This window comes from Arachis stenosperma, chromosome 6 (genome assembly GCF_014773155.1).
Source record: "Arachis stenosperma cultivar V10309 chromosome 6, arast.V10309.gnm1.PFL2, whole genome shotgun sequence".
In the NCBI taxonomy this organism is placed as follows: Eukaryota; Viridiplantae; Streptophyta; class Magnoliopsida; order Fabales; family Fabaceae; genus Arachis; species Arachis stenosperma.
The window spans coordinates 137,235,447-137,249,314 of record NC_080382.1 but is presented as its reverse complement, the minus strand read 5'-3'; the positions used below and the strand labels follow the sequence as shown (position 1 = coordinate 137,249,314).

Below are 13,868 nucleotides of genomic sequence, written 5' to 3'. Positions count from 1 at the left end.
TTTTTTTTTGGTCATAAATGTATATTTATATGGTTGAAAGTTCTTAGAAAGAGTATTTGTGTACAATGTTTTTGAAACCTAAATTTGGGCTGGCCTCTAGGCATTGCCATCAAGATCCTAACCAAGAATCAATGAAATAACCCAACAATATCTAATTACTAATACAGTATAATTTTGCACAAAAAACGTAAATAATATTACTCTAGTTAATTTTTTTTTAATATTTGTAATAGTTGCTGGTTGAATTTTGAAAGCTAAGCGAAAAAGAGGGAGAGCGTTCTTTTCGCCATTTAACAACCTTCACCACTCTCTGCAAAAAAATTTGTGATCGTTAATCTTCTCTCTTTCCTTCTTTTTCATCCTTTAATTTCCAAATAACAGTTTATTTCTTCATTTTTTTTCCCTCGCTTATTATTTTCCGTTTTTATCATTCTTCTCAACAGTACAATGTTTTAGTTTCATCCTTTCACTACCAAAAAAAGAAAGAAAGAAAGATAATATGTAATTTTGGAGAACATTTTTCAGAAAAAATAAAAATAATAATAATAATAATAGAAGAAGTGAGAGTTACTTAGAAGAAAAAGAAAAACAATGGGTTCAATTCGGACGATGATGATGATAATGTTATACTTTTCATCGGTTTTCATGTTAGTTTCGGGAGATAGAATTTTCATGAAGCTGGAAGGGTCAAGATTCAATGATACAAAGGATTATGGTTATGAACAGAATTTAGTTACCAATATTGTAGAGTTCTTATGGCAACCGGGAGAATCAGGTTATCAACATGTCTGGCCGGTAAGCAAGCTCTTCAATAATGCAATGAAATACATAAATCTAATTTTTATTATATTAATTAGACACTCTGCCTAGGTTAAGGATTTGGATGTTATTTATATGGGTTATGCTAAATAAGCAATGATTTTTTTGAATAACATGAATAACGGACTTTAAAATTGACCAAATTCACGTAAAACACACTACATTCTAAATTATTTATCTAAATTTTACTATCAAAATAACTATCCACACACATAGTAAATTGAACATCTGATATATCTATTATTCACATTATTTAATATTTTTATTGACTACCTATACTTTTGCTGTTTATATATTAGTGTTATCATTAATTATGAACTATTATTAATAAGCAGGATATGAAACTTGGGTGGCAAATAGTTGTGGGCACAATAATAGGTTTCTGTGGAGCAGCATTTGGAAGTGTAGGAGGTGTTGGTGGTGGTGGTATATACGTTCCTATGCTTACTCTCATTATTGGGTTTGATCAGAAATCATCCACAGCTATCTCAAAATGTAAGAGCCACAAATAATAATAATAGTGCATCTTCATTATTATATTTAGGGTTAATTACATGTTCTACAAGTTGAAATATTTTAGGTTATGTATGTAGTTTTTAGATTTTAAAAAATAAGCAAAATTATATTTTTATTTTTTTAAAATGTGAAAATAGCTAGACCTTTTAATTAATTTTTTAAATTATTTATTTTAATTAAAATAAGTGTGTAAATTATGCGTAGATTTTTTTCTTCTAATCTTTCTTAAATATGTCACTTTAACAAATGATATAAAAAGACACCTGTGTATATAGCTAGGTTCACAAATATTACTACCTCATATATGTTAGTTGTTGTTTGTTTTAGGTATGATAATGGGTGCAGCATTGTCAAGTGTTCACTATAACCTTAAACTGAGGCATCCTACAATGAATGCTCCTATGATTGACTATGATTTGGCACTGCTCATTCAACCAATGCTCATGCTTGGCATAAGCATTGGAGTGATTTTTAATGTTATATTTCCTGAATGGATAGTCACCATTTTGCTTCTTGTTCTTTTCTTAGGTAATGATTTGCTTGTTTATTTCTAAATATTAAAAATATTAGATAAATATAATTAGTTTGTTATAGTGGTTACACCGTTAAGGTTAAATAAAAAATCAAACTTGATTTCAGTTGATTTAAAAATTAGTTTAGATTAATAAACTAAATATATTAACCAGTTATAAAAAAGAAAAAAAAATCAATTTTAAAAACAAAAACCAATTAAAAAATAGTCAAATTTTTTTAATTTAAAACCCGATTTTTTTCATAAAGACTTCTTTTTTTTCATTTAGAAACCGGTTTTAACACTTTCAAAAATTAATTTAGCCGTTTTTTTTTTTTGCCTAATATAAAGTAAGTTTAAATCTATAACACATTTATATTAGAAAAATTAACTTTAAAATTCAAAACTATTAAACCGGTTATGATTTGACTAACCGATTTACAAATTGGTTTTTAACTTTTTACTTATTTGATTAACTACTTTTTAAACTAGTTATAATTTATAAACTATTTTAAAGACCCAGTTATTTAAAATTTAGTTAAAAATTTTTAACAGACTAATTGGTTTTTAGTTTTGTCATGTGCAGTCCTAATTTTTAACAATGAGAGAAATGTAGGGATATTATAATTTATTATTTGTTGTCATTATTTAGATTAGTTTAGTAATTCAATCGTATATTTTATTCTATATTTTTAAATATTAATGATTAATTAATTATCAAAAATAATAAATTCTTATAGTTTTTTATCATTTATTTTTAACAATTATACATGATAACTACACAGTAAATCTCCTATAAAAATACACATTTTTTCCACTTAGAGTGTAGTGTGTAATTATCATGTTATAATTGCCAAAATCAATTATTCTTTTAATTATGAATTGGTGAAAACTCAGTGGAGTCGACTTCACATGAAGTTGATAGTTGAGAATCGTTAGATAAAAATTTAGTGAAATCAGTCAAATTATCTAACGGCTATTAGTTATCAACTTCACATGAAGTCGACTACACCTAAGTTTCTACCTTACGAATTTAGTTAGTCATTATGTTTCTGTTCCGATTCCTTTGATTGATCTTGCTAGTTTGCAGGAACATCAACAAAAGCATTCCTTAAGGGTGTTGAAACATGGAAAAAGGAAACAATAATGAAAAAGGTCTCATTATTCTTCAATAACACTATACACACAAATCGTTCACTTTTTTATTTCTTTATGTACTTACCAAATATTATTGAGGGATAATCAGTATAAATATGATAAATTAATGGATACCAAGAATAGTAATAAGAAAAAATTCAAAGAGATCTCTATAGTCTATCCAAATATTAAATATTATGTTGTTATTATCATTGAAATTTTAATTTAAAATGAATTCAAGAACTAGATTATTTTCAAGCTAATGTATTTAATTATAGGTGAGGTTTTGTTCAAGATATAATTAAAGAAGTATATTATTATTCAACAAAAATGTTTGGAAGTCTATTTTGAGAACCATATGGAGTCATAATTTATTATTTTTTTAGGTTTTTTAATGTATTCATTTTTTTGTTTTTATTCCTTAATTATATTATTACTGAAATAAATTGATAATTTTAAATATAATAAATATATCATTATAAATATTAACCTAAATAAAATAAATTTATGCTATTTTTTCTATAGATAGTCTTATTTAATTTGCTTTATGTTTGATTCCAGGAAGCTATAAGGAGACTAGAGTCAAACGGTAAGTTGAGAATCTATTCATTCACTTTATGATTAGGTATTTAGGTCTGAATAATTTATTTTCTTTCTCCTTAATTAGCTTTCGGAATATATACCCTTTTTATTTATTTATTTATTTACTTATTTATTTTTCCTTTAATTTTGATATAGGCGCTGCGTCTGAAGTAGAATACAGACCAATTCCTACTGGCCCTGATGCCATTAAACACATCGAGAAGCATGAGGTCAGCATACCCTGATTAAATACTTCCATGAAATATTCTTATATACATATATACGTATAACAATATTTTATACTGATAATGTATTAAAATTAAATTTATATATATGTATAACAATAATTACTTTATACTAATACTACATTAAAATAATTAAATTCATATATACATATAACAATAATCATATATACATATAGTAACCAAAAACTTATCTCATATATATATATGGCTATGATTACGGCACTTTAAGATGTGTTGCTAAAAATTAAAGCAATATTTTTTATTATTTAATAATATTTTTAAATTTAAAAAATGAAAAATTATCAAAATATAACAAAATATGTCTTTAGTTTTAACAACACTTATATAACTATAGCAACCGTCAAAGTATCTTATTATATATATAAGAATTATATATATCTAACTGATTTTGATTTACCCATTGTGCAGGTGACTCTTATTGAAAACGTATGTTGGAATGAATTTGGACTTCTTGTTCTAGTTTGGATTTTATTCCTTGCAATACAAATTACCAAGGCATGTATGCTAATTTTCTTTCCTATATATATGTAGTCTCATATCTTCAATAGAATCCATAACTAACATGATTGCACAATCTCCTACTCTTGGCAACAGAACTACTATACAACCACTTGTTCAACATCATATTGGGTATTGGAAGGGTTACAGGTAAATTACATATTCATGCATTGTCTCATTGCTATAGTAAAGGAATATTTAATTTGTGGATTGAGCTTTTTTAATTCTTAATTAGGAAGTAATTGGTATGTAAAGGTTCATCAATTAATATTCAATATTCTCATAGATGAATATTAAACCCATTTCATCCAGTACAAGACACTTAGCTGTAGAGAGAGACGGAAAGACTGAAATTGAGAGAGACTAAGAGACAGATATTGAAATAAATCTCAATATTTTATTTGGTATAAAGTGTGAGACAGAAATTAAAATAAAAATAAAATTCTAATTTAATTTGTACAAAGAATAAAATTAAAATTAATTAATTAAAATGAGGGTATTTTAGGTATAAAATATTATTGATGTTTCAGTTTTCATCTCTAAAAATTTTAGTCTCATTTGTCCCTATTTTTTGGAGGTATTGAAATTTTAGAGACAAAGATAGAAATTTTAATACCAGTCCCTGAACCAACAAATATTATATTAAATATCAGTTTCTCAATCTCTGTCTCAATACCTCAAAATAAACACTACTTAAAGCTTAATTAGTAGCTCTTCTTAGAAGTTAAAAGCCATACATGTTAGTTTAATAATAGAGTTTTATTAAGAAGTACTTTTTTTAGTTAATATTAATTTTTTAAAATTATTTTTTTATTCTAAATTTTAAATCATAAATTTTGAATTATAAATCTTAGTCCTAAATTCTAAACTTTTAAAAAAATAATTTTATAATAACAAAAAATTGTTAATATTAACTAATTAAACATTATTAAAATATTTAAAAAAACACAAAAAAATTAGCTCAAAATATTTTTTATTATCATGAAATAATTGAGTAATATTAAATATAAAATGTATAATTATAAATGTACATATATAAAAGATATTAAATTAAATAAGATCATTTTAAATTATCATTTCTATAATATTACTGTAAAAACTAATTGTCTGTATTTAATTTTATTAATGTAGATTCCAGTTGCATTAGGGGTGTGTGTATATGAGGCGGTTTCATTGTATAAGGGAAGGAGAACACTTTCATCCATAGGAGAAAGAGGAACAAATTTCACTGTGTTTCAACTAATCACATATTGTTTCTTTGGAGTGGTTGCTGGAGTGGTTGGTGGCTTGCTGGGTCTTGGTGGAGGATTCATAATGGGACCACTCTTTCTTGAGTTGGGGGTCCCACCTCAGGTTTCAAGTGCCACTGCCACATTTGCCATGACCTTTTCCTCTTCTATGTCTGTCGTACAGTACTACCTCTTGAAACGGTTTCCGGTTCCTTATGGTTAGTTTCTTTTTCTTCTCATTTGATATATAAATAAGTTTGAATAGGTTTACAATTGACTTTTTTTTTTATTTTTAATTTATAAAAAATTATAACATTAATATTTAGTATAATTTTTAAAATTAAATTATAAATTTTAAAATATTATTTAAATATTTATAAAAAATTAAAAAAAATTAACATTAAAAAATTAAATACAAAATAACTTATTTATAAATTATTTTTAATATAAATATTTATTATTTATTTTTTTTAAAAAAAACTTTAATTAAGCGGTTTATTCAACCTCGGTCGTTTATAGTTGATTTCTACTTTATATATCTTAGCTTCTTATTAGATAGGTTTGAAAAAAGAGTAAACCAATAATACTTAAGTAGTGTTTGTTTTGAGGTATTGGAATAGAAATTGAGAGATTAAAATTCAATATTATATTTGTTAGTTTAGAGACTGATACTAAAATTTTAGTTTCTGTTTTTAAAATTTCAGTACCTTCAAAAAATAAGAACATATGGGACTAAAATCTTTAGGGACGACAACTGAAACTTTAATAATATTTTATACCTAAAATACTCCCATTTTAATTAATTAGGTCTAATTTTATCCTTTATACAAATTAAATTAGAGTTTCATTCTTATTTCAATCTCTGTCTCCCACTTTACACCAAATACAATATTAAAACTTATTTTAGTCTTTGTCTCTCAATCTCTATCTCTCTTTCGAACACTACATTAGCGTTTTTAATTGCGATTCATCATTTTGATTTCAGCTTCAATATTATTATGAGGTGACTATTCACATAATTTTTTAACAAAAATAATAGTTAAAATTTAATAAATAATTTAATATATTTAGTTAAATTATTATCTAATAGAGTTAGATTGATAAATAATTTAATATATTTAACTAAATTATTATTTAATAATTTTCAATGATTATCTTATTACATAAAGATAATTAACTTTATATAAATAGTCACCTTATAATAATTGTGGCCTTTATTACATCAATATTTATATTTAGGGTCATTACTTAAATCAGCCATGAATATATAATATACACACTTTAATTTTTTAAATTTTAAAATATATAAAAATATTTTTAAAATACAGTTTTCTTCTAATTTAATTTTAAGAGTGAAGTATAAAACAATTTTTGAATAATTTAAAAAATTTTAAAATTTTTAAAACAGTAATTTCAATTAAATGAATCAAATTAAAGAAGAATTGTATTGTCTAATAGAAATAAATATTAAAAATTATTTTATGTATTTAAAACTTATAAAATTAAAATATCCAATAATAAACTTTTGATATTGATTTGGGTAATTACTTATGGTTGAAAAACTAATATCACTACATTCTGGCCAAATTATGCACATCTATGATACAATTAATAATTTCCTGTTAACCTAGCTTTGCATTTTTGGATTTTTGTGGCAGCTTTATACTTCACTTTGGTTGCTACAATTGCAGCCGTTGTAGGACAACATATTGTGAGAAGGCTTATTGACATATTTGGAAGAGCCTCTCTCATCATCTTTATATTAGCATCTACAATATTTATTAGTGCAGTTACACTAGGTAATTAATTTTCTCTTAATAATTTGATTTTCTTATCTTCACATTTTAAAATGATTTAAATTATTATTAGATATACATGCATGACCAAAAAGTTTGAAGCATTTTTCGTTGATTATTTTTCTTAATAGGTGGAGTCGGCATCTTAACTATGATTGAAAAGTTCAAAAGTCATGAATATATGGGATTTGATAATCTCTGCAAGTATGGTATATAATTTTCAATGGAAGAAGATTATTTTCTGATACGTACTTACATCATCCAATAGGGGACTATGAAATTGAATTAGATTCTAAATTTCTAATTAATGTTCTTTATGTTCTAGCTCTTGTTGTATCGGTTATATTCCTTTAATTTTTCTTTTAATGAAAATAATTGTATAGTCTATATAGGTAGAACATTTTAGCAACATATATATTTGGATTTTGTATGTTTTTAGAGATTATCGATCTCCAAGTAATTGTATATATCAACTATTTCTTATAGTCATAGGTATTATATGCTTGCGATTAGTGACATTACGAAAAGAACTTAATTTTTATATATTTAGAAGTGTAAAGTAATTTTAATTCGTGTATATATGCAATTATATAACATCGTGTGAATAAAAATAATTATATTTTATATTGATTATGAAATAGTTATTAAAAAAATAATGTGATTGAATAAAAGTATACAATATTTTATACTGTTAATATATTAAATTTAATTTTTTTTATCAAAATAAAAGTGAGAATTTATATTCTCGTAAATAAATAAATAAATAAACAATAATACTAGGAAACCAATTCTCTATAAGTCAAGAATCAGCCAAATGTAACTGGGCTTGGAATCCGAAGTCCAATTGGCTCTAACATCCCAAAAATTAACCCACAGCAAATCAGAATAACTCTCATCAAAATCCTACTTTCACAGTTTTACCAGAAATTTCAAAAACATCTTCACACGCGCCACACCACCGGGAAAATCGTGGAACCCTCTTCCCTGTCTTCTCCGGCTGCCGCAACCCCGCGCGGAAGCCTCAACCCACCTCGCGCCTCCACGCCTCCGAAAATTCTGCGGCTGCATGCAAGTATACCCGGCGCATCGGAAGCCTCCTGTTGCAGCTGCACCTTCTGCCGGTGTTCCTCCAGTTCTCCAGCCCAACATCTTCTGATCGTCTCACCAATTATCAGGTATGGTAGATGTTTCTTCTGATTTCTTATGCATGTTTTGAAAACAGAATTGGACGTGGTTTTCTGTGTAGTGGTAATGGTGAATTTTAATTGAGTGGGTGTTTCTTCTATGTTGGTTTTGCTCAGGTAATAAAACCTCGGTGCATCACGGGTGGTTGTCAAGAGTAGTAGTTGCATCTTTTCCTGTTATTCGAAAGTTTGATCACAGGTAAATTTTTTTTCTTGATCTCTAATTGAATTTGGGTCTGTTCTTAATAGATAAAACCCAATCAAAAAAAGTTTGATTTTCTGATTAACATTTATACGAGGTTTTAGATGAAATCTGTTGGAGTTTGTAAGTTTTCAAGAAACATAAAATTAGAATTTTGATGATAATCCAAAGAAGCTGATGAGGAACACGTGAATGGTGCTATTGTTGTTTTTGAAATTGTTACTGTTTGACCCTTTTTGGGTGTATGTAGTTCTTTACCAAGTGGAACATATATTTAAAGACCATGTCTTTATTCATACATGTTTTATTGTTAAAGGGTGTTTCTTCCTTAGAGCTTTATGCTATGGGTTTATTTGTAATCTTTGGTTAAAAAGTGTTTTTTTTTTAATTCATTTGAGGTAAGATAGGTACTTCAATGGTAATTGTGATATATTTTTTAACTGGAATTGGGTTTGAGCTGATTTTATAAACCATTAGCAAGAAAATTTGATTTTTTCACCAATATAATTTAGGCAATTCACCAATTGCCAGAGTTAAACCTATATAAAGATTAAATAATTTGTACTAGTATTATAGATGATGAGCTTTATTTACTATACATACAGTGAGTGAATGATGTTGGTGGAACATAGTGAGCTGAGTTCTGTGATGACTGATATTAAATATGATTTTATTTGTTCAATACAGCTTAATTTTCATTTGCAAATATTATTATCGTAGAAATTAAATTTATATGCACTGATCATTTGTACCTGAAATAGCCACAACTACAAATTTCTTATGGTATGCATTTTTCAAATTGAACTGTAAGCGGTTCTTTGCAAGGATTCAATTTCCATATATGTACGTGCACTTAATAAATTAAGAATATGTATATTGAAATATCAGTCACTCAAGCTAATTAAAAGAACAATAATTGTGATTTATTTTCTAACTGAGATTGGGTCTGAATTGATTTTATAAACAATTAGCAAGTAAATTTGATTTCTTCGCCAATATTTGTTGGTTGTGTTACTACATCTCTTGGTGTTTATTAGATACCTAGAACGTAGAATTTGAAATGGTTTATTCTTGTTTTGTAATCTATGATTAGCTTCAGGAACCACTTTATTGGATGTTGCTGAATTGCTATACCTAGAGAATGGATGTCTCTGTAGTTAGAATTACTTTTTCGAATGTTGGTTTGATATGGTATTAATTGATGTGGGTTTCATGTTGCATCATCAACCATGTTTAATTGAGAACTCTTCTGATGTTGCCTATGATGTTTGTACAGCAGTTTTCGTTTAAGGTTTAGGGGCTGTTTTCTGTGAGACCGTAGCAGGATTGATTTGCAGTAAAACCAACCAACATGGGGAAAAAGGTAACATGATGTTTACCATTCGCAGATTACCATTCATATTATCGTATGTGTTACTTACCGTTTGTGTAACAATTAACAGAAATTGTTAGAGTCCCGATGCTCGCCCAGCTACATACATAACATGATGAGAACGCTATCTAAAAATAACTCTGTTGAGAAGCTTGCGGAGATTGATGAGATCGGATTTGGATTCATGAGGCGTGTTCCAAATTGGTCTGTAAAGCTAGCCATCATGGTTCACCTGGCTGAGTCGTATCAAGTAAAGCAGAGAATTTTTATACTCGACATAGGCAACATTCGCCTCAATGCCGAGTTAATCGGGAAGGTCTTCGGCCTTCCGTCTCAAGGTAAGATCCGATATCTTAACTACCTAGTCTTGCATAGGCGTGCTGGCATAAATATATTTGGGCATGGAAATATTACCATGCAATAACACATGAACATGTTGTAGGGGATCCATTTCCAGCTCTCGATGAGAGTAATCCATCCCACGTGGCCATTCAAAAAAGGTTCCATAGACGGACAACAACCGAGCTTCGGGATTTAGTTTACAGTTGTCCAATGGCCACGGAATCAGATAGAATGGAGTTCAGGAGATACTTTCTACTGGTGGTGATGAAAATGTTCCTGTGCCCCACCACTCAACAGGTTCTCTCTCCATGGCACATCTACGCCGTGTTAGATGTTTCTGATCTGCGGAGATTCAACTGGCCGTTGGAAACTATGAAGTGGTTTGAACAGGCAGTGGAAAAGTATAAGCTGAAAGGGAATAAAACATGTGAAGGCTGCATGTTCGTCATGCTGGTATGACGCAATGACCATTACCAAATTCAGTATGCCGTTGTTTTGTGAACAAAATAAATTGTATAATAGTAATTTGCTTTACATTAGTTTGGAGAGTTCAGTCTCTAGTACTGTTATTTGCATGATATTTACTGATATGTTGATGATTTACTTGAATCTTTGTCTACGAATTTTGGATGCTTCGGTGTATGATTTCATCTGAATGTTTCCTGTCACTAGTTCTGTGTCGCCTGCTATATTCTAATTGATTGCCAGCCTTATAGAATCTTGTACCATATCTCATGCTAACTGTTCAACTTAATAGTATATTCAACTTGGTTTTCCTTCATGTGTAAAATGACGTGTGCCCGTTCTCTGTGTAGATCCTCTATTTTCAGCGGTTGCAATATGGTCTGCTTAACAACTATCTTGAACCTGAGCCACGGCTCGATGCGTGGAGCTCGGAGAGGCTAGAAAAGAAGGCGCAATATATTATATCCGAGGTACTCATTTTAGTATTGTAAAAGGTTAAGTTATGCCACTATGAAGGTCAAAAATGCCTATCAGATGAGTCAATATGTTTTTTTATTTTTTCCTTTTTTCGTTGACTCTAAGTATGTTTCTTGATGTTTTATCATTCTGTTTCTGGTTTCTCTTTTGGTGGTGCCTTGGGATTCGATTAAGATCATTGATTCTCTTCTTTTCTTAAATCAGGGACGTCTTTTGACTAGGCAGGGTGAAGTTAAGGACATAAAGTGTCGTTCACCGCAAGCTGCAAGGAGGAAAACGGGAAAAAAAGCACCACAGAAGCGTGGGCGAAAGGATTCGGTGCCACCGAGGGTAAACACGATGCTTTATCATGTTAACAAATTTACTTCGCTATGGTTAATTTGGTTCATGCTATCACTTCAAACAGGGGAGCTCAGTCTGTGGAGAGAGTAGGCAGGTATCAACAGAAAGACGACCAAGTGGACGCACAACAGCTCCACCTCCAACTAGAAGAACTTCACGCTACACCGACGAATCAAAAACTAGCCCGAGAGTGAGTATATTGAATAGCATTGCATAAGTTTATTAGGTTCTTTTCAGTGTAATTCGATGTTTCTTTACCCAACATAATCGTTATGCATAAAACAGCCTAGCAGGAGAGGTGCGTAAAAAAATGGAAGGGCTAAGAAGGACCGATCACGTACGTTCAGCCCAAAGCAATCTGAGAAAAAGAATCTCCCAATTAGCACAGATGATGACGAGGAGAATGAGCCTCTTGCCAAGAGGATGTGCCGACTGTATAACCAGAGGGTTGACCAACAAAAACCAAGTGCTGATCCACCCGAAGGGAACCTCAATAAGGATAACGCTCCCTAAGCAACACCCGTCTCTAGCTTGCCCGATGCAGGAACATTCTCCGTTGTGTTGGTGCAACATGAAGAATGGGAGTTCGACGGGCAAGTCTCCTAAGCAAAACTATTTCATTCTGTGGTCTATTTTGCTTTTTAATAAATTAGGGATTGCATCCGTATACAACTACCTTTTCTCTAACATAGGTTGAGTTATTTGCAGTAATCCTAATTTCCTTTCGAACTGAGACCCCGAGAGTGAACAAATATGGCAATACTTTGAGCAACTGCAGAACACGAGGCCACTGTAGACCATGATGCTAGCCTCTCCGTCTTGCAAGACTCCTAGCCCACCAAGCAAGAAGATTTCACCAGGCATGACTCAGACAGAACAGATGTTTACCCAATGTACTCCTATAAAAGTGCATCCACTGCTAAAAGGGCGAAAGCTAGATGAGGATGATGAGGAGTGATTGTGGCGATGGTTTGCCAATCGTTCGTCGGAGCAGAATCAAGTTGTGGCGGCATATGAAGGAAAGCAACATCTATCATTGATCCGAGAGGACATCTGCTCATTGCTACCCCGGCACTGGGTCACCAGCAACGTAAGTAGATCACTCCAACACATTAATAGAATGAATATGTTTCTTAGTATATATCGTGGCACAAACAGATGACCCTAACGCAATGTACCTTTTTTATACAGATCGTTCATTGGATGTGTTCAACCTTTAATGACTCAGAATCGTTGCAGTTTAAGCATGACTTTTACTGTATTCCTCCGGGAATTTCGGTATGCATGAATTTGTGTCTTCTTATCGATCAATCTTTGAGGTCTGATCCTAAATTGTGCTTTTTGTACAGGAAACTGTGTTGCACAAGAGGAACCTGGATTCCTTCAGGGAGGTTCCTACTGTTAGTTATGTAGGGTTGGGTCCTCACTTCGGTGATGATTCTATATTTTTTGACAAGATAGCAGCTTCCATGCGAAAATGGGTAAGTTAATGCTCTAGTTGAAGGTTGATTTTTTTTGTTTAAGTGCTTACAATATCGTGTAATCGTAACTTTCGCCATGTCTTCAATGAGTCTCCCCTGGAAAGCAGCAACACGTTAGCAATGATACATTTTGAGTTACCCAAGCAAAAGGTGAACTAATTGACTGAGGTATACTTACCGCATAAGCATGTATTTTTAATCTTTCATTTTTAGGTTCTCCTGTTTACATACTATCCAGTACCCACAGCCTTTTCTGATATATCTCAAAGGCATACAACCACCAATGACGATCGATACAGACTGGGGCAAACCACTGTGATGGAAACAGAGATATCAAAGCAGTTACATGAGCAATGGAGTCACCAAATTCAGATATAAGCAAAATTTCTAAAACATTTAACGTGTTGAGGAACATATAATGAAACGAAAGCCAATCACATCTCAATTAAGTACATGCAGATTCAATTGCCTAAGACATGAGAACTAAAAACCAATAACAGAACCATCTATTTGGCAATTAAGGGGAACATCCTGTTACCTATAGCTTCTCCTCCACGTAGGTAGACGTGTGTAAGCCAATCAAATGCCTTCAAATTGCCACGTCAGTCAATATTACCCTTTTTAGATTCAATAATGCTAGGAACCAACT

General features: G+C 30.3%; 1 protein-coding gene across 1 annotated transcript; it reads left to right on the top strand.

The window, feature by feature from the left end:
• Positions 1-661: 661 nt before the first annotated feature.
• LOC130932626 (sulfite exporter TauE/SafE family protein 3-like) lies at positions 662-7,624 on the top strand. Its single transcript, XM_057861982.1, has 11 exons — positions 662-795; positions 1,155-1,314; positions 1,663-1,863; positions 2,937-3,001; positions 3,545-3,572; positions 3,722-3,795; positions 4,240-4,326; positions 4,426-4,479; positions 5,461-5,776; positions 7,217-7,357; positions 7,486-7,624. Exons 1-11 carry the CDS (start codon positions 673-675, stop codon positions 7,569-7,571), a joined length of 1,335 nt encoding a protein of 444 aa, XP_057717965.1. The 5' UTR covers positions 662-672; the 3' UTR covers positions 7,572-7,624.
• The last annotated feature ends 6,244 nt before the right edge of the window (positions 7,625-13,868 follow it).